We start from the raw sequence: 21,765 nt of genomic DNA, 5'->3' as shown, positions 1-21,765 counted from the left end.
CCTGATGGGACAGGCAAGGAATTTTGTCTCCGGTCCATAAGCTCACCGTCTACATATAAAGAGCAAGTAATAGGTTATCGATCACAATAAACAACCATTGATAAATCGTAAGAAACCAATAGGAGAAGAGAGGGGGAGGAAAGATGACAAATGAGACAGGGCTGTGGAAATTAAGTGTTCAGCAGAGGGATGGCACCGGGGAGGAAAAAAGCAGTCTTTGCATCTAGTAGTTTTGGCATGCAATGCCCTATAGCAGCGTCCAGAGGGGAGATGTTGAAACAATTTGTGCCCAGGATGTGAAGGATCTGTAGATATTTTCTCAGCCCTCTTTCTGCTTCGTGCAGCATACAGGCCCTCAGTGGAAGGCAGGCTGGTTGGGATTGTTAGGCAGTGCTGAGGAGCAGAGACACAATTCCCACCAAAAGATCAAGCTGCGATTGTATGGGTAGTCCCGCTTAACGACTGCCATGACCTACAGCTGTAATTCCAGGCTCAATTCTGGACATTAGTCGAGGACTACCTGTGTCCTGATGGCCTGCGTATGAGAGCTGATCCCCCAGCTGCCTCACCTGAGCTTACTCATACAGCAAAAAATGCTTTGCAAGTAGGAAGCGCTAGAAATCAAGAAGAATTTCAGTCTGATCAGAAGCAGAGATAAGCTCTGGACACCCTATGGAGACATTATTTAAAGAGCGGTCATCAGCTAACTGTGCCCAATAGGTTTAAGTGCTCAATCACGGTTTATAAACCTCAACAACCAATCATGGTTTATAAAGCTTCGCCTGGGCTTACTTGCACAGCAAAAATGCTTTGCAAGTAGGAAGCACTAGAAATCAAGAAGAAGTTCAGTCTGATTTTGTTTTTGAGAAGCAGAAACAAGCTTTGGATGTCTCGTAAAGCTATTATTTAAGGAGCGGTCATCAGCTAAAGATGCCCAATAGGTTTAAGTGATCAGTCATGGTTTATAAACCACAAAATGCTAGGTTTGGGTAGCGTGTTCAACCAAAGCAAAACCAGACTATGGTTTAAGTGAATGCAACCTAAAGACGCGGTGGCTCAGTGGGTTAGGACGCTGAGCTTGTCGATCAGAAGGTTGGCAGTTTGGCGGGTTGAATCCTGAGTGCCGCATAACAGAGTGAGCGCCTGTTACTCGTCCCAGCTTCTGCCAACCTAGCAGTTCGAAAGCACGTAAAAATGCAAGTAGAAAAATAGGGACCGCTCCGGTGGGAAGGTAACAGCGTTCCGTGCGCCTTTGGTGTCTAGTCATGCTGGCCACATGACCACGGAGACGTCCTCGGACAAGCGCTGGCTGTTCAGCATGCATGTGCGGGGGAACCTTTACCTTTACCTTTTTAATCTAAAGACATGGTCTTGTTCCAGAAAGCCCTACCTGAAGTTCCACTACTCAGAAAGGAAGAACTGAGTCCAAAGAGAATTTCCTATTTTCAAGGTGCCCAATGCACAAAGCAAGGACACCCAGTCCACAGCCTGGCTGGGTCAGAACCATGTGAAAAGATGGCTTTCTGAATTGAAGGCCAAATATGGCCCTAGGCTCGTGCAATACTACAAAGTCCATGTTGTGTGGCCTGCAGATCCTAGGCTGCCTTCAAGGCTTGCATGGTGTAAGAGGAGAGAGCTGACATTGCTGTAAAAAGCACCTGGACAGACACACCTGGATGAGCGTGCTTTTGCCCTTCCACTGCTGGCAAACACCCACTGTGTGTCGTTGCCTTTGAACTCTTGCTGGCATTGTAAAGAGTGCTGTAAAACTCACCTTTATGTGACCCATTCGACTTCCTCAGAAAAAGCTCTCTACGGCTGATTAACGCACCCTTCCTCGGAAGCCAGAGCATGCAACCAGGACAAGTGGTTGTGAGATAAATGGGTACAAAACCACTGGAGAGCCTTCAAGAGCAAAGAAAGTTGACACAAGAAGGAAGTTCAAGAGCGAGTAATTCTGGTAGGAATTACCTACTAGTTTTGATCCAGTTTTGAGCCATCCCACAGTCAATCCAGCCCCACCCCACACTTGTAGGGGCTTGGGGAAAAGGACATCTTGAAAGGGAACGCAAAGTGGGCACCCGAGCAGATGTGGTTGATGGGTTATCTTTGGCTTAGCTGGGTTATCAGCGACGTATGCTGGCTTGAAAATAACATGAGACCCTCATTTTTTTTCTTTACTGGTGCAGGAAATGAAGGTGCCCGAGGCTTCATAGTCCTGACCTACAGATAGTCTTTGGCTTACGATCACAATTGGGACTGGAACTTTCACTGCTGAGTAATGCAGCTATTAAGTGAGCCATGCCTCATTTTATGACCTTTTTTTTTGCTATGACTCTTAAGCAAATCCGGCTCCCCTCTTTTGATTTTGTGCAACACACAATATATGTGTTCCCAGTTCCTTGGGAAAGTTGCAAATGGAGATATGTGACCTCGGATGCTGCAGCCGTCCTAAATCCATGCTAGGTGCCAAGCACCAGAATTTTGATCATGTGACACGCACACGCACACACACACACACACACACAAACACAAACACAAAAACACACACACACACACTGCGGGGACCCTGCAGTAGTCATAAGTATGAGGAGTTGTTGAAATGTCATTGCTGTTGTAACTTTGCACCGCCACTAGACAGATGACTGTCAGTCAAGGACGAGCTGTAGTTTGGACAGGCGTGGGCTGTCAAGGTCGAGCCTTTGCCTTTAAGAAGGTAGCTCACTTACATAATGAGGCAGCTCATTTATATAACAATTTCGGATTTAAAGGCAGCTCCTGCACATAATAATTTTGGATTTAAAACAAAACCCAAAGTTCACCAAGGCAGTCGAGAGGAGAACGTTGTAATTCCCTTCAACCAAGGCTTCTGGTGTCCAATGGTCTATGATTTTACTTTCCCCACATTTTTCTTTTGTTGCACTTGTACTTTGGTCTGTGACAGCAAATAAAATATATTATTATTACCAAGGCAGTCCCTTTGTACCGACTGCAGAACTTCTGAGTAATGCTTTCCTTCACGTCTCCGACAACTTCTCCATCGTGTTCCCAGACAAGGAGGAGAGAAGATGGAAGCAGATCCAGAAGGGATCCAAGGCCAGGGGAAAAAATCCTCATCCATCAAGGGAAGCTGACTGGTGCCCTTTGGCGTAGGTTAGGCGGAGGCAAGGAGCTGGCAACCCAGTTGGGGACAGAGCAGACCTCTGAGCCGATATGGAGCACGTGGGGCAGGGCCCCTGGTTCTGTGCCAGATGTTGAGAAATTGTGCAATCCGCCAGCTCCCAAACAAAAGATTGCTTTCTGTACCACAGGTAGCCCAAGACAAGGAAGTTCCTTCAAGGTGCTTCCTCAAAGCTTTTGGGGCTGTCAGTCCAAAGCAAGGACAGCATTTTGCAATTGTGCTTGGCCCCCCCCGCAGGAAATCTTCTTCTTCCTCTCTCTGGCCCACCGCTTGGAGAAACCAGACCGGATATGTCACACGCCGATCACTGAAAGATTTAAGGGGATTTAAGGCTAAGATGAATGCAGGACCTGTCAGTCAAATGTCCTGAAAGGCAGGAACATCGCCTGGGTCACTCTTATTACAGCTCCTGCAAGATATGGCTGCAGGTTTTGCTAACTGGCCAGGAGGAAACACATGCACAAACACACACAAACACACACACACACACACACACATATCCTGGTTCTTGCTGTTGTTGCTTCCTTGATCTCTGGGCCAGCAGCCAAATATTTTGTGGGAATTAAAATCCCAAACTGCCTCCCTTCGGCACCCTTTTCACGATGGGTTGTTTTGTACGTGAAGCTGGCACACTCGGAACGGAAAGTTACACAGCAGCTGGTTCACCGTCTCCCAAGAAATTTTGGATAGCAAAGCCCGGCGTTTGCATGCTTAAGCGTTCCTTTGCTTTCCATTTCACACCTATGGCACCAGAGTGGATGAGGTGGCTGCTGGTAATGGGCACTCTCATTATGGGGCACTCTGCCAAAACAAGCCGGATATTGGGATTGGTTATCAAAACACACAACTCCCTTTGCATAATTCTTTCACTTCAAGCCAACTTGCTCGGGGGTGGGGGGCGTATTTGTCAATACCGGCCACAGAGCAACCGGAACAGTTTTCATATTTGTTCCTGTCGTGCTGTAGCCCTCCAGGCTAGAGCTTCGGGGCCAAAGTGTTTTAAATGAAATCTTATTTATCCTACAGAAGTAATAACATTATAGACAGTCCTCCATTGACAATCATTGATTTAGTGACCGTTCAAAGTTACAACAGCACTGAAAAAAGTGACGTAGGACCGGTCCAAATAATGACAAAATGACAGAGTTGGAAGGGACCTTGGAGGTCTTCTAGTCCAACCCGCTGCTCAAGCAGAAAATAAATAAATAAATATAATAATAATAATAATAATAATAATAATAATAATAATAATAATAATAATAATAATAATAATAAGAAGAAGAAGAAGAAGAAGAAGAAGAAGAAGAAGAAGAAGAAGAAGAAGAAGAAGAAGAAGAAGAAGAAGAAGAAGTAGTTGGAAGGGACCTTGGAGGTCATCTAATCCAACCCCCTGCTAATGCAGGAAACCCTATACCATTTCAGACAAATGGCTGTCCAGTCTATTCTTAAAAACTTCCAGTGTTGGAGCATTCACCACTTCTGGAGGCAAGTTGTTGTACTGGTTAATTGTTCTGTCAGGAAGTTTCTCCTTAGTTCTAGGTTGCTTCTCTCCTTGATTAGTTTCCACCCATTGCTTCTTGTCCTGCTTTCAGGTGCTTTGGAGAATAGCTTGACTCCCTCTTCTTTGGGGCAGCCCCTGAGATATTGGAAGGCTGCTATCATGTCACCCCTCACCCTATCCCAGTAGTTCTGAAACTGTTGTCTGCAGGCCCCTGGTGGAGCTGTCAAGCGAAGACTTGAAGAAATGTTGTGATTTAAATTTTGAGTTAAGTCACGGTGGCCCGGGGCCACAAAAATTATTTAAAAGGGGTGGTCTGTGGTGAAGAAAGGGTTCAGAACCCCTACCCTATGCCATTTCAGACAGATGGTTGTTCAATCTCTTCTTCAAAAGTCCTTCTTGCACTTATGACCACTGCATCAACCCCAGGATCACATGATCAACCAGATCACCAGATACCTGCCTCCAGAAGCTGTGAATGCTCCAACACTAGAAGTTTTCAAGAAGAGACTAGCCATCTGTCTGAAATGGTGTAGGGTTTGCTGCCTGAGCAGGGGGTTGGACTAGAGGACCTCCAAGGTCCCTCCAAACATTATCATCATCACCATCATTATCTTTTATTATCTTTTATTCATTGAACATGAACCTCAGTCACCTGAACATTCAAATTGACTAGCGCTGATGGCTGACACAGGTTGCTGCCATCATCATCATCATCATCATCATCATCATCATCATCATCATCATTATTATTATTATTATTATTATTATTATTATTATTATTATTATTATTATTATTAGCGATCTTCACAGCTGGCTTCTGGCAAGCCAATAGGGAAAGTCAGATTTGCTTAACGACCGCATGTTTCACTTAAGAGCCGCAATGATTTGCTTAGCCACTGTGGCAAAAGAAAGTAGTAAAATGAGGCGTGATCTCTGAACAATCTGCCTTGCTTAGCAATGAAAACCCCGGGGCCCAATTTTTGCTGTAAGCCGAGGACCACCTGCTGAAATAACGGTTGTCGTCATTATTGTTTTAAATCTTGTTCATCCTAATGTACGGATAGTCCTCGACTTAACAACAGTTCATTTAGGGACCGGTCAAAGTTACAACAGCACTGAAAAATGGCTGGTTTTTTTACAGCTATGACCTTTGCAGCATCCCCCAGGCTCACATGATATAAAATTCAGATGCTCGGCAACTGGCTCGTAGTTACGATGGTTGCTGTGTCCCAAAGTCACGTGATCCCCTTTGGTGACCTTCTGACCTTCAATGGGGAAGCCAGATTCACTTAACAACCAGTTTATTAACGGATCAACTGCAGTGATTCACTTAACAGCTGTGGCATGAAAGGTCGTAAAATGGGCCAAAACTCACTTAAGAAATGTCTCACTTAACAGAAATGTTAGGCTGAATTATGGTCATACGTCGAGGGCTATCTGTATTTGCAGCAGCAGTAATGTTGCACTGTTATGACTACGATGGTTATTAACATTATTAAGGCGCAGATTGGGAGGAAGATGGAAAGATCAGCGTGCAGAAAAAAAAGTGTTTCTCTTTTGCTTCCTAGTCAAAAATAAAATACGCCCCTGGATAAGGATGCCCGGTCAGATCCCTGAAGGACGGCGATTAGTAATGAATAAATAAACCGATCCCATGTTAGTTTTATCTCATATTTACCTTGCTATTGCCAGTTCTTATATTTTGAGTGGTTGCAACAACTTGCGATAACTTGCTTGGAACCACCCATGTAAGAGCTGAGTTTTGCTGGGAATGGGCTGGAGTTTTCTCTCATTCCCTTTTGACCCTCATTGCCAAGACAAAATGCAAATTACAACAGACTTCTAGACTGAGTGTGACCCAGCAGTGACCCTTGAACTGCAGAGGGACCCTTGAACTGCAGAGGGACCATGGTGCACACCCAAAGGCCACCTTGTCCACCATCTGCCGAGGTCTTCAACTTCTGCAAGTAGATCTTGCCTGCTGGAGAATTAGGGATCCAGCCAGAGAGCCAGGCTGGTGTAGTGGTTAAAATATTTGGCCTAAGGACCAGTAGACCATTGGTTCTAATCCTGCCATTGACACAAAGCCAGCTGGGGGACCTTGGGCCAGTCACTCTTTCGCAGCCCTAGGAAGGAGGCAACACCAAACCATTACTGAAATCTGAAGGGATTTGTCGAGGCAGTAGCTAGAAGTCAAGACTGACTTGATGGCACCCTAGAATAAAGAAAAGGGGATATATCTACATAGCGGTGTCCACGGGGGCATGGTATAAAAAGGTAGGATGGTAGCCACAACAGTGCAAATCAAGCCCTGCCTGAGATTTTGGGGTGTGTGGGGGGGTGCCTTTCTATTTTGAGGAGAAGCAGGGGGATCCACATGTTCTCCTTTCAACTGCCAATCTCCCTTCGGATGTCCTCACCCCAAAGAGAAGAGAATGGGGACAGGTTCATGCAAAATGCAGATGAACGCCGGCTCGGTCCTAGTTCAGAATTAAGGGATTCAAAGGCAGCCTTATGTCACAGCATGTTGCATGAACCAGGCCCCCCTTAAAGAATGAAGGCAAGGTTGCTTTTGTGAATATCGCTGCCAGGTGACAACACAGCTTCAGAATCTCGCATCTTTTTAGAAGCCAGCCAGGCAATAGATTTCCAACACCGTTAAAATGATTCCCTAAACGTGAGTTTCTAAATGCTGCCGAACTACAGTCCCCAGAAATCTCAACCAACCTGGCCAATGATGAAGGATGTCGTCCTTGCATTTTTTTTTCCTGCAGCAACTGCAGAATTAGCAAGTAAGTTCTCCTTTGCTGTTCTGTGGAGCTTTCAGCTAGATCTAACTTGACATCTCAGCTGGGAGACTTGAGTTTGCCAGCCCACATTTGCGAAGCCAACCGGAATTTGGGAAAAAGAAGTGTGGGAACCCTAACCCTTCCGCCAGTTTGAAGGGAAAAGCTAAGACCTGCTTCAAATCAGCAGCAGCCCACAAAGTCCCATTTGCTGTATTTATTTTACGAAATAGTCATCATTTCAGGATTTCCTCATGACGTGCAAGTTCAGGCTAAGAAAGCGTCTAGCCCTGCTTTTTTACTGCATCTAAACTAATAAATTCCATTCCCCAGATTATGCACAAGCATATTCACTAATGCACACGCATCTATTCACACACAAGAAAAAAAAAATGGGAGAAAGGTAAAGATCAGGAAAAAGAGATTCCCAGTGATTTTTCCTCCTTGTTGCCTGTTTTCCCGTTTCTCAGGACGACTCTGCCCTCGAGACACAAGCAACAGTTAGCAGGAAATTCTAGACAGGTTACACTTTGGTTGGATATTCAATTCTTAAATTGGGAGGGGGGAAAAATCTCTTCCCCATCAAATATATGTTTCATGCAAATTAAACAAAAGGAAGGTTCGAGACTCAATTTCCTGTCCAGATCCAGATTCAAGAAACCCAGATCCGGGGGCAGGGGGGGGGGAGAAATGCCTACAGTCCTGGAAGATTCAGCTTGCACCTTGGTTCTTTTCCATACTTTACTTAGTCTAGTTAATTGATCATTTTAACAGAATAACAGCATTGGAAGGGACCATGGAGGTCTTCTAGTCCAACCCACTGCTCAGGCAGGAGACCCCTATACCATTTCATTTTCTACATCCCTATAACCATAAAACCATTAAATTATGTACATTAGTGCATAATACCACTGGCCTAAACAGCACGCTAAGCAAGTTTCAAAAGTAATCCATCTTGGTGCATTGTGTGAGTGTAGTAACTGAGAATGGGTGGTTGTTGTTGTTGTTTTACAAACACTGTTTTCTGAATACTTTTTAATAAGTCCATCAACCAGGATTTTCATCCTGGCTGAGCAGAGTGGCGTCATGGAATGTTCATTAACGTTCCAACTTCGGAGAGAGGGAGGTCATTTATGCGGAGTTTAAGCCCACTGCATCTTTTCCCCACGTTAACAGAATCCCTAAGCTGGCTCCTGTCCACTTCCCGCACGCCACAGCAAAGCAACAAATGTGGCAGCACCTTTTCTGAGATGCAAGGCAAAGTCACCTTTGAAGCAAATGCATGTCATTTGCAAATGTCACCTGCGAAGAACTGAAGAAGCTTCTTGGGTGAGAAGTGAAATATATTCAAGGAAAAACAAAGTCCAATTGCCTTAAAAAAAAAAAAAGCTTTGAAACCCACCCACCCCGTAAAGGTCATTTGGATTCCTCCACTGAGCCCTGTACCTCATCCCATATGTATAATATTTGGAACACCTTGGAGGATCCTTTGCCGCTATGGCTAAGCAGAGACTCCATATTCTAAGGCAGTCTACCTCTAGATGTCAGAGATGTGCAAGAGAGCCCCCGCACAAAGGTACGAGAGCACTGTTTTGGTGTCCTCTCTGTGCAACGCTGCAAAGCAGGCTATGATTTGATTCCTGGGGCAGCAAACTCCTCGTGGAGAGAGAAGACCCAGGGTTGAACTACACAGTATGCTTGCTGCAAGGCAAACACACACCCCTTCTGTTATGTGCAGAATAACAGAACAGGAAGGGATGTCCCCTTCCCTGAAGAGTTTGGTGCCCCAGGAATAAAATCGCAGGCTGCTTTGCAGCATTGCATAGAGAGGTCACCAAAACAATGTTCCACTGCCTTGGTGCCAGGGCTCTCGAGTCCAACACCCCCCCCCCCCACCGCCCCCCACTGTTTGAGCAGGAGACCCTGTACTGTTTCAGAGAAGTGGTTGTCCAATCTCTCCAGTGAGAGGGTGCTGACATGATAGCAGCCTTCCAATATCTCAGGGGCTGCCCCAAAGAAGAGGGAGTCAAGCTATTCTCCAAAGCCCCTGAAGGCAGGACAAGAAGCAACAGATGGAAACGAGTCAAGGAGAGAAGCAACCTAGAACTAAGGAGAAACTTCCTGACAGAACAATTAACCAGTGGAACAACCTGCCTCCAGAGGTGATGAATGCTCCAACACTGGAAGTTTTTAAGAAGAGACTGGACAGCCATTTGTCTGAAATGGTATAGGGTTTCCTGCCTGAGGAGGGGGTTGGACTACATGACCTCCAAGGTCCCTTCCAACTACTACTACTACTACTACTACTACTACTTATTATTATTATTATTATTATTATTATTATTATTATTATTATTATTATTATTATTATTATTATTATTATCTTCTGAAGGCGAGTTGTCCCACTGATTAATTGTTCCCACTATCAGGAAATTTCTCCTGATTTCTAGACTGATTCTCTCCTTGATTAGGGGATGCAGCAGAGTCTCTATCCCACTGCCAGCCCCCTCCTGAGACAGACCAAGGCCAAACCAACATTTGGTGACTGTTCAAAGTTACAACAGCACTAAAAAAAAAAAGCAACCTATGCACATTTTTCACACTTGGGACCATTGCAGCATCATGAGTATCGCATGATCAAAATTTGGACTCTTGGCAACTGACATGTACTTATGACAGTTGAGGTGTCCCTGGGGTTCACGTCATCCCCTTTTGCGACCTTCTGACATGACAACGGGGAAGCCAGATTTCCTTAACAACCGTGTTACCAACTTCACAACGGCAACGATCCACTTTAGAACAGTGGCAAGGAATGTTGTAAAATGAGGCAAAACTCTGCTTAGCAAAGACCTTTTGGACTCAGTTGTGATCGAGGACCCCCTGTATATGAATGAAATGGATTTTCATCTTTGTCCTAACCTCATCTGTTGTTGTTTTTTTTGTTTCCTCCCTGGCACATAACTCCAGCGCCTGCTGTAACTCTAGGCTCAAAAAAAGTTGTCCACTTTTTTCCCCGTGAAACACCAATCTGGTTCATCTATCAGAGGAAGAGGAGTGTGTTTCTCAGGGTTGAGCATGGGGACATGTGCGTTGCAAGTGGAGGAAAATGCACATACATGTCACGCCCAAATGAAGTAAGCTAACTCTCCTCTGGTCATTTTTCATTTTCTGATAGAGACAAGTATTTACTTGTCCTTTTGTGTATTAGATCAAACAAGCTCAAAGCAACATATGTTGCATTCCTCCACTCTTCTGCACAACCACCCTGTGTAGGGTAAGGTTGGGGTTTGCTTATTGTTGATTTGTGTCAGAAGCAGCATAATTTTTAAAAAGGCATACCGTATGATACAAAATATAAAGTTAATGTACGTACAAACTAAACAGATTTTGCCCTGAAACTAGCAACATTAATTGCGTTCTGTCGCACTGCCATGAGGTCAAGTGTACACAGACAGAAAGGGCAGGTGTGTACGGATGTGTGGTTGCCTGCAGGTCACCACAGTCACAAAGATCAGAAGCCACCAGATAGCCCCGTTTGTTCAGAGTGTCTCTGGATGTTGTTGCACCCCTGTGTTAGGCTTAGGGTTAAGAAAAGAGAATGCCTGAGGGTAGATTTAAGCCTAGATCTCCCCATTCCTAATTCACTTTTAACTATGCACAAACTGACCAAATGAGTAAATCGCACATCTTTTAATCATTACAGCCAGGATTGTCCAATTTAATCACAACAGATAAATGTTTAAAAAAGAAGTGATGTTTTCTATCCATTTAATCAGAAATGCCTAAATACTTCAATGCTGCCAACTTTAGGCGGAAAGTTTACCAAAGTTTAGAAAACCGCTTCAAGTTTTTAAAAGTTTCTCCTGGCCAAAAATTCGTTACAAAGCCAGAAGAGAGAAAGCCAGATTCTCTTAGCGACCGAGTTACTCACTTAACTATTGCAATGATTCACTTAACGATGGTGGCAAGAAAAGTGGCAAAATGGGGCAAAACCCACTTAACAAATGTTTCACTTAGCAACATAAATTTTGGGCTCAGTTGTGGTCCTAACTTGAGGACCACCTGCAATTTCCCTGGCTTTTTCAGTCTATCGAACAGTAATCTACCTTCTGCTACAGATAGTCCTTGACTTATGGCAATTGTAACCAGACTTTCCACTGCTAAGCAAAGCGGTTGTTAAATGAGCCGAGCCTGATTTTCACAATCTTTTTTTTGCCACAGTTGTGACGCGAATCACTGCAGTCATTAAGTGAATCACGGAGAACCTGGCCTCCTCCACTGATTCTGCTCGTCGGAAGTGTGCTGGGAAAGTTGCAAACGGGGATCTCACGTCGCCCTGGGGAATCTGCAACGGTTGCAGCTGTGAGGGCCAGTTGTAAATCACTTTTTTCTTCCCAGTGCTGTTGTGACTTTGAACGGTCACGGAATGAACGGTTTTAAACTGAGGACAGGTTCTACCTTTCTCGAAGCCACGTCAAAACTCACGGCCATTGAATTCGCTGACAGGTTTTACGGGATAATGTCTGGGCTTGTTATCCAGCAGGCCCCTCAGAAATTGGTTGAAGCACACAAAGAGGGAAGGACATTGCTTTCTTGTTTGAAGGCTGTCATTTTGTCACAACATTAGGGACCGGGGAAAGAAAATATCTAAAGCTGCCTTCCCTCCTAGCCACATGCTGTAGTCAAGTTGATTTAGGAAACTGTAAATGGTTTCATGTTTCCTTCCACTTTGGGCCCCCATAAAATTTCTTTTGGAAGGCTGGGTGCAAATAGAAGGACACGTGCAGGAGAAATCTTGTGTTTTTATTTTTATTCTCTCCCCGCTTTGTGGAGCCTGGATCACTTCCTCTCCTTCTGACTAACTTATTCTCACACCCCTCCTGCGAGGTGAACAGAGTAAGATCCCTGAGCAAACTGGTTGTAAAGAAGACTAAAGAAGACTATATAAATGTAATAAAATAAATAAAAATAAATAAATAAAAATCCATTTCTCCTCGTGCTCAATTCCGGCTTGGTAACCACAACATTGCAAGGGACTTTCTGCTAGATCCTGACAGATTCTGCTTAAAATAAGGCACTATATTAGGTAGACAGATGGCATTCTCACTAATAAAGATGCTAGACCGTTTGGGGACTCCACAAAACCTGTGGGCAGAACATCCTTAGAATTGTTGAGAAATTAGGCTAATATTTCTCAACCTCGGCAACGTTAAGCTGGGTGGACTTCCACTCCCAGCTTAAAGTTGTTGCGGTTGAGAACTCCAAAGGTGCTTTTTCAAAAGGCAACTGGATTTTGTTTTTCCTTGAAGAGGTTTCGCTTCTCAGCCAAGGAGCTTCTTCAGTTCTTCAAGGAAAAACAGGTGCCTTTTGATAAGTCACCTTTGGGACCACCAGGAGCTGGATGCCTGAGAATCTCCATAGACCTTGAGGTTGAGAAACACTGGATTAGCCCTACATCCCGCTTCTCCTTCTGGACCAAAGCGGTGACATAGGACTGTCTTCTCCTATTTTTATCCCCACAGCCACCTTGTCAGGAAGTTCGGACGGAGAGTTTAACTGGCCCAAGGAAGCTTCCCAAACTGAGCGAGGACTAAAACCTGGGATTCCTAGAGTCTAATCCAACACCTTCCCCCACTTCCCCACACAGGGATGATCCCAACCTTCGGAGAAGTAAGACAGAAAAAGCAGTAATTGGTCAACATCTGTCTGCCTCTTTCGTGCAACCTGGATCAGCAGTTCGCTGGTTGTTAAGAGGAAGTTCCTTGCGAATTGTGCCCAACTCTGGCACCATCAACCTTCCGAAAAGCCAAACTTTTCAAAAACGTATTTTATGTAAAGTGATCTGGGATGGAAGCATGAGCAAGAATAGACAAACCTGGTTTCCAGGCTGAAGTGAGGCTTAAGAAGGAAGATAAGTACAGGTGAGAGAAATCACGAGCTGGCAGTCAGCGACTTACTTTGCAGTGGCCGAACCAGGCCAGCTCCGTGTGCAGCACCATCAGGAAGATGCCCAAGACGGCCGTCAGCAGCGACCACCCCGCCAGGTTCTTCTCTTCCCCCAGCAGGAGTTTCCGTCCCCGAAGGCGACGCAGATTCTCGCCCGGCTCCGTGGGAATGTGTAGGGCCCTGGTCTCCGCTGGTTCCAGCTTGATCTGCATCTCTTGGGCATGGCTGGGGGCAGAAGAGCGCTTGGACCCCGTAGCTGGGAGGCAGGGGCTGAAGACCCCTTGGGCAGCCCCCCATCCCTGCCGCTTGAGCAACCAGCAGGCAGCCAGGACGAGGGTGAAGAGGAGGGAGAGAGAAAGAAAGAGAGAAAGAGAGAAAGAAAGAGAGAAAGAAAGAGAGAAAGAAAGAGAGAAAGAGAGAAAGAGAGAAAGAGAGAGAGAGAGAGAGAAAGAAAGAAAGAAAGAAAGAAAGAAAGAAAGAAAGAAAGAAAGAAAGAAAGAAAGAAAGAAAGAAAGAAAGAAAGAAAGAAAGAAAGAAAGAAAGAAAGAAAGAAAGAAAGAAAGAGAAATGAAAGTGATAAAGAGAGAAAAAAGCGGAAAGCAACGGGACAAGACAGCAGGTCCAAAAAAAAAAAAGTTCGCGTCCCGCGAAAGTGCTGAAGAAGTCGAGGCGCTGGCGGAGTCCCGGACCCAACTGCTGCCCAGCCAGCCCCCCCAGAGCGCCGGAGGAACTTGCGGCCCGCTGGTGCGTCGGGCTGGGGCACTTCGTCAGCGGGCGGGGCGAGGCAGGGCGGGGGCTGCCCAAGGAGGGCCGGGCGAAGCGTGAAAAGGCGAGGGGGGGGGACCCGAGTGCCTGGCGGCGTCTCAGGGGACTCGGGCTTTATGGGGGCAGGAAAGGGTGGGGGGGCTGGGAACAAGAGTGGGAGGGAATGAACTTTCCCCTCCCCATACCTTTTTTCCTTTCCCCCCCCCTCCGCCCAACACGCCCGGAGTCCCGATCTGGCTGCGAAGCGGATCTAGAAACGCGCCCGGTGCCGAGTCTAAGAACGGGCTGAAAACTGAAACGGAGATCCGTATTTGCGCGTCCCCACGACGCGCTGAAACCGTGTTAAAAACAAACCAACAAACAACTCCCGTTTGCCAGCACCGAGCAGACGGAGCTTCGGGTCGAGTCGGGGGGGGGGGGGCGGCTTCGTGTTATTGTACAGCTGGGGGAATTCATCAAGCATAGTGTCACCTCTGAAGGCGGTCTACCTGTGCTCAGAAGTGGGGTCTTCCAGCGCGAAGCTCTTCAGTCAGAAGAATAGAAGAACAGAGTGGGAGGGTCCTTAGAGGTCATCTAGCCTTGGTGGAGCAGTAGGCTAATGCCTCCTTAAGTAACACCAGCTGCCTGCAATTAGTGCAGGTTCGAGTCCCACCAGGCTCAAGGTTGACTCAGCCTTCCATCCTTCCGAGGTAGGTAAAATGAGGACCCAGATTGTTGGGGGCAATTAAGCTGACTTTGTAATAATGCCACTTGGGGTGTGTGTGTGAAAGCCCTAACAAGCAGGCATATACATAGAATGAAGGCTACTGCTAAGCTTGTAAGCCGCCCTGAGTCTTCGGAGAAGGGCGGGATATAAATGGAATTAAAATAAAAAATAAATAAAATAAATCTAGTCCAACCCCCTGCTCAGGCAGGAAACCCTGGCCTATGCCATTTCAGACCAATGGCTGAAAAGTCTCTCCTTAAAAACTTCCAGTGTTGGAGCATTCACAGCTTCTGGAGGCAGGTTGTTCCGCTGGTTAATTGTTCCAACTGTCAGGAAATTTCTGCTTAGTTCTGGGTTCCTTCTCTCCTTGACTAGTTTCCATCTGTTGCTTCTTGTCCTGCCTTCGGGCGCTTTGGAGAATAGCTTGATACCCCTCTTCTTTGTGGCATATTGGAATCATGTCACCCCTAGTCCTTCTTTCAAAAAACTAGACTTACCCTACAAGCCATGTGTCCTTTCACGGCTCTTCTGAGCCACAAATTCAGGTTCTGGTTCAAAAAAGTCAAAATGGCTATGGTGAAGTTGTGTGTGATTAAAGCCCTATCCATTTTTTGTCTGTGCAACACTATTTTTACTTTTTTAAAAAACTATCCCCCAGGGGTTATGCCTGTTCAAATGGAATCTCTATTTTCCACCCAATGTCAATTCAATTTTCAATTCAGAATAGAACTGGGAGGGACCTTGGAGGTCTTCTAGTCCAACCCCCTGGTCCAACAGAAAACCCTATACAATTTCAGACAAATGGCCGTCCAGTTTCTTTTTAGAAACCTCCAGTGGTGGAACACCCACAACTTCTGAAGGCAAGTAGTTCCACTGATTAATTGTTCTCATTGTCAGGAACTTTCTCCTTAGTTCTAGGTTGCTTCTCTCCTTAATTAGTTTCCATCCGTTGGTCTTGTCCTGCCTTCAGGTGCTTTGGAAAATAACTTGATCCCCTCTTCTTTGTGGCAGCCCCTCAAATATTAGAATACTGCTATCATGTCACCCCTAGTCATTCTCAAGATACTGACATGCCCAAGGAACATTGGATTTTCAACTTGGGAAACAGTGCCTCTGAGCATCTCTAGCCATCCAGAGTCACTAGATAATGAGATGGGCAGCATATAAATTAAATAAATAAATAAATAAATAAATAAATAAATAAATAAATAAATAAATAAATAAATAAATAAATAAATAAATAATATAGAACGCCTTCCCTTGGATACTGCATAGCTGTTGCCGGTAGAACATAAACCAATATTTCCTGTTTAAAGAATTTGAGGTTATGAATCACTTACACACCTTGGAAAAATGTGCTGTGGCTGACTGCAGCCGTACACAGATTTATCTGTGATTTCTAAACAGATCCAGGTAGATTTCGGTAAGCATCATCCTTATCCAGCCACAGAGAAGCTTCCTGCTTTTGTAGGATTAAAAGACTATAAGATGGCACAAAGGCAGGCTTCTACTTTTTGGCCTGCCGTGCCTGATAAAAATGTCATCTCCCCAAAGTGTTCGCCTGCCAAAGAGAGACTCAGATTACAAGCATCTGTGTAGCTGGTGAATAGGCACTTGTAAGGAAGTGTTCCTGTCTGTACCTGTTGGATTTCTGCCCCACCACTGTTGAGGCCTTCCCTTCACTGGATGCATTGAAGCAGGTGCTAGAGAGACACCTTTTCAGGGAAGTTTCGATTTTGGATCCCTTTAATTTCTACAGAGCAGGGGGTGGGCTTGATGATCTCAAAAGGACCTTCCGATTTAAGGATGCTATACGGAAGGCCTATATTTATAGGTTGGGATAAAGGAGAGATGAAGGAATTAGGCTTCTGCTTGCAGTGGCTTTGCCCCATTTTCAGGATCTCTGAAGCAAGGGAGAAGCATCTGCGTTCGGATCCCTGTTAGCAGGTAAAAATGGGCGGAGCTTTGATGGCATTTTCCCAGGTTACCTCTTAACTTTTTGACCGTGCCCTGCAGACACTCTTTTCCTTCAGTCAGGAAAGAAGTGGAAAGACCGGCATTCAGAAGTGTTAGCCAGAAAGGAACCGGCTATTGCCATAACTACCCACAACTGAATCAACAGGCCGTTTAGCTGTGAGCTATTTATTAATGAAGAGTAGTGACTAAGAAGACTTAGGAAGTGTGTCCAAGGCTTTGGCTCCAGTGTTAATCATCTCTGTGATGACAGCTCTCCAAATGAATCATGATTGTTTGAAAGAAATGGAACTGAGGCCCAAGGGAACAAGAGACGGCAGTTTGAATGGCAGCTCTTCGGAGGTTTCGCACACGTCTCATTTACTGCTGGTTCAGGTTTTCTCCACACCCCTTGAGGAGCCTCATGTGGCGCCTGAGAGGAGGAAAAAAGTGTGAATTCTCAGAGAAGAAGGACGGACGGATGGATGGATGGATGGATGGACGGACGGACGGACGGACGGACGGACAGGCTAGATAGGATAGATAGATAAGATGGATAGATTATATAGATAGAGATAGATGATTAGATAGACATAATATATAATATAATATTATAATATATATATAGAGAGAAGATATAGATGATTAGAGAGATATAGAGAGATAATGATTAGATAGATGATAGATAGATAGATAGATAGATAGATAGATAGATAGATAGATAGATAGAGATAGATATGAATGGATAGATACATAGAAAAGATAGAGAGTTGATTAGATAGATATAGATAGATAATGATTAGATAGATAGATAGATAGATAGATAGATAGATAGATAATGATTAGATAGATAGATAGATAGATAGATAGATAGATAGATAGATAGATAGATAGATAGATAGATATGAAGAGAGAGAGAGAGAGAGATCTTCTTGCTTAAGGGTCATCTCGTTATAGAAGGCTGGGGTGACAATATTGAACACCAGGTAAATAGTCTGAAGAAAAATTACACATATTTCTGCATGTAATTCTGCTAAGCATATATGTTTAGACAAGCCACTGGTTGCTTCCAATACATCTTCACACTGAGATCATACATCACACAACTGGCATATTCACTGAATAACTGACAATGGTTGGGATCATGCAACATGCAAAATCAGAACCAAACAAATCCCTGGCTGGCTTAGCACAGTGAGTGAACCCAATCATAACAACTCCCCAGTTTGGAGAGCCATGTATCATTCCTGTAAAAAAAGGAAGCCTGCATTTGAAAATTGGAATGATAACAATGCAATAAGACGCATTGAGAGTGAAGTCTGCTTAGAATCACACAGAGGTGTTGTAGCTGTGAAATTAGACCTCTTGATAGCAGACAGAATGGGGACAATCCTTAATGTTGTCGACCTGTTGTTGCTTTTGACTTGAAAGGATGGACATTTTTTCTGTCAAACCAATTTCCCAAGTAGGACACACCCTGCTTGATTCAGCAGCTCTGGGCCTGTTTCTGAGACACAACTAAGAAGCTTCAACTATATATACCTACCTCCCCCACAAAAATAGTGAAAAGCATGAACAAGTTAAATACATATTTCAGTGTATCATCCCCTCCATATGCAGGAGGGGAGAGAGAAACTTCCCTTCCTTGTTTGCTACACATTTAGAGACCAATTCAGTTTGACTGCTGATGGATTATGACACCCAAGCCTTTTTCTCAGAGAAACTGGAGCCTTTTAGATGATTCTGCATTGTGTATATCAGTGTTTGTCAATCCTGGCTTCCTGAACATGTGTGGACTTCAATTCCCAGAATTCCCCAGCCAGCAAAGCTGCTCTATGATGTGAGAAGAAGCTTTGCTGGCTGGGGAATTCTGGGAGTTGAAGTCCACACATCTTCAGGCAGCCAAGATCAACAGACGCTGGCCTCAATGATTTGAAAGATTCCTTCCATATTCTCATATTCTATTATTTTATGGTATTATACAGTGCCAGGTAGTCCTTGACATACAACTTTCATTTAGTGACATTCGAAATTATCTGGAGCAGAACATCCAGATTCAGCCACAGTTTTCATATTCAGACATATTATTCATTTATAAAATTTATTGACCCCCCCCCCCCCATTTTACCTCAGGATAACTCTGGGTGGCTAATAAACTTACAACGTGGTAGGATCCCCATGTCACCTGATCCAAATTCAGGTACTTGGCAACTGACATGTAATTGTGACATTTGGAGTGTGACTGTCATTTCCCAATTGGCTTCTGGCAAGCAAACTCAATGGGGGTAGCTGGATTCACTTAACAGCTGCATGATTCACTTAATAAGTGTGGTGATTTGCTTAACAACCATGGCAAACAAGGTCACAAAATTGGGCACAATTAATTTAACAACCACCTTGCTTAGCAAAAGAAATTGTGATCCTAATCACGGTCGTAAACCGTAATAATTACTATGACCACCATCACCATCATTTCAAAAGAGGAAGAATGCAATTTACTCAGCTGAAAAGCTATTTCCTCAATGAAACTGGAATGTCTGCTCACTGATTATCGCATAATTGTTTCATGTGTTTCCCCTTAAGAGATGAACATTTTATGTATCTGGCAGCATCTGGCAGCAACCAAACCACCCCCCCCCCAAGCATCAATGCAGTCCTAGGTTGCATTAACAGAGTGATAGAATCAAGATCATGTGACATATTAGTACCGCTTTATAAAGCTTTAGTAAGACCATACTTAGAATACTGCATCCAGTTTTGCTCACCACATTATAAAAAAAAAAGATGTTGAGACTTTGGAAAGAGTGCAGAGAAGAGCAACAAAGATGATTAGGGGCCTGGTTAGACTTAAAAAAAAATATGAAAAGAATGCAGGAATTGGGTAGCATAGCTGACTCAGGAATTCTGGGAGTTGAAGTCCATGAGTCATAACAGAGCCGAGGTTGCCTACCCTTGGTCTAGCTTAATGATAGCAATGTCCCAACATTTGAAGGGCTGCCACAAAAAAGAGGGGTCTACATATTCTCCAAGGCACCTGAAGGCAGGAGAAGAAGCAACGGATGGGAACTCATCAAGGAGAGAAGCAACCTAGAACGAAGAAGAAATTTCATAATAGCAAGAACAATTAACCAGGGAAACAGCTTGCCTTCAGAAGTTGTGGATGCTCCAATACTGGAGGCTTTTAAGAAGAGATTAGACAGCTGCTTGTCTGGAATGGTATAGGGTCTCCTGTGTAAGCAGGGGGTTGGACTAGAGGACCTCCAAGGTCCCTTCCAACTCTGTTATTCTATTAAGAATGCAGTGTATACCCATTAGCATTATGGTGGGGATTTCAATGGGTTTCTGATATCCTGCAGTGACAAAGCATCATCCAGTATTAAAGCCAAGATTACTAAGTGACTGCATTATGAATTTAAGACATTCTTACCCATTCTTTCGCTCCACCCAAACCAAGCCAGTGCTGGGCGTTGGTTTGGAACTGACTCAGTGGGTTTAGGGCCATACCAGTGATTCAGCAGTCAAATATCCTGGAGGATGGGATATTTCTCTTCCATCCACCCTTTGGAGGTATCCCAGAGATATCCTGGATATGTATCCAAGGTCACCTCCTGCTGACGTTCAGTGAACTTAAGTGGTTTAAAAATGACAGGGGAGAGAAAATCAAGACAGATGCAAGGATGTGGGAATTTGGCTGAAGCATGCCGGCGTTTCCACTAGATTCAACAGTTGCTTATGGGATCAAGTGGCTGGACTCCAGAAGGAAACAACATTTTGGCCTGTAATGGCTGGTAACATACAAGATCAAAGGCCAATGGAATCAATATTCTCTTAGCTGTGGGGAGAACTCAGCTTTGTGGATGATATAATTCACATTTACGAGCCCTGTCTGTCCACCCATGGGCTCTTTGAAGAAACATTCCTGATAGGATCTCCATCTTGGTGATGGTTGTAACTTGGGTAGAACTCAAGTTCTAAGGTACATTTTGGTTACTCTCTACTGGGAGTGGAGCCCTCACATTCTGCTCTCAGTAGGAGCTGGGCCAGTAACCTATGATCATGCACAAACGCACTCAAAACAAGATACAACTCTTAACGTCTAACCACTAACCAGATCTTTTGATATCGTGATGCAACTAACCTTCAATACTCTACCGGAATTAAGCATTGGAGGTTCCTGAAGAGGTAGAAAAAAAAAACACGAACTGTATAAACCTGCCATAAACTAGCACAAAAAAATAACACTAACGAGGAGATCCCTCTCTCAGCTTGCTTGTTTTTGTTGCCCAAACTAGGTAACGTCATCAGTGCTGGTAAGGAGTACAGTTTGCTGACACTTTAATGGCCTGCCCTGTCAGTGTTGGTGAGGATGGTCTTAGAGATTTTTGGTTGGTTGGTTTACTGTTGACTCCTTTGGCAGTTTCTTGATTGGGGTATTGTTTACTTGATTGTTGGTCTGATGTTAATCCTTGAGTTAATCTATGTTGATCTGGGTGCTGATTACTGATGTAGAGGTGCCTGGGTCTTTTGCACAGTCTAATAAGTTGTTGTTAATGTCTATGCGTCTATTGATGGCTAATTTGTCAGAGTGCCAGGCATCTAGAAATTCCCTGGCGTTTTTGAACTTGGCTTGATCTAGGATGGTCTAAGATCAGCAAACGGCACTCCTTATTAACACTGATGAAGCTAGCTAGTTGGGTAATCAAATGTCTGCAAAAAAAGCAAGCCAGCTCAGAGAGTCCTGAGCTGCAAATATTCTCCTTTATAAGAATACTAAGGCTTCAATCCAATGTTCTCTGGATCCCTTGGAAGCAACGAGTCGAGTGCACCATGCTTAACTCAGCCAGCTATGAAATACTGAGCATTGGTTGCATAAGCACCTCCCACGATTCCTTTCAGCTATGAATAACAGAGCAGTGTCCACTGGCAG

At 44.5% G+C, this 21,765-nt stretch overlaps 1 protein-coding gene across 1 annotated transcript in view; it reads right to left on the bottom strand.

The window, feature by feature from the left end:
- The window catches only part of KCNN4 (potassium calcium-activated channel subfamily N member 4), a 38,903-nt gene extending 24,481 nt beyond the window's left edge, over positions 1-14,422 (bottom strand). Inside the window, exon 1 of the mRNA XM_083369192.1 lies at positions 13,426-14,422. Coding sequence (XP_083225318.1) covers positions 13,426-13,626 — 201 coding nt within the window. The 5' untranslated portion in view covers positions 13,627-14,422. The remainder of the gene's footprint in view (positions 1-13,425) is intronic.
- Between the last annotated feature and the right edge of the window lie 7,343 nt (positions 14,423-21,765).

Source organism: Vipera ursinii, assembly GCF_947247035.1.
Source record: "Vipera ursinii genome assembly, chromosome: 9".
Classification (NCBI taxonomy): domain Eukaryota; kingdom Metazoa; phylum Chordata; class Lepidosauria; order Squamata; family Viperidae; genus Vipera; species Vipera ursinii.
Note: the sequence above shows the minus strand (reverse complement) of the source record. Positions and strands in the feature narration are given on the sequence as shown.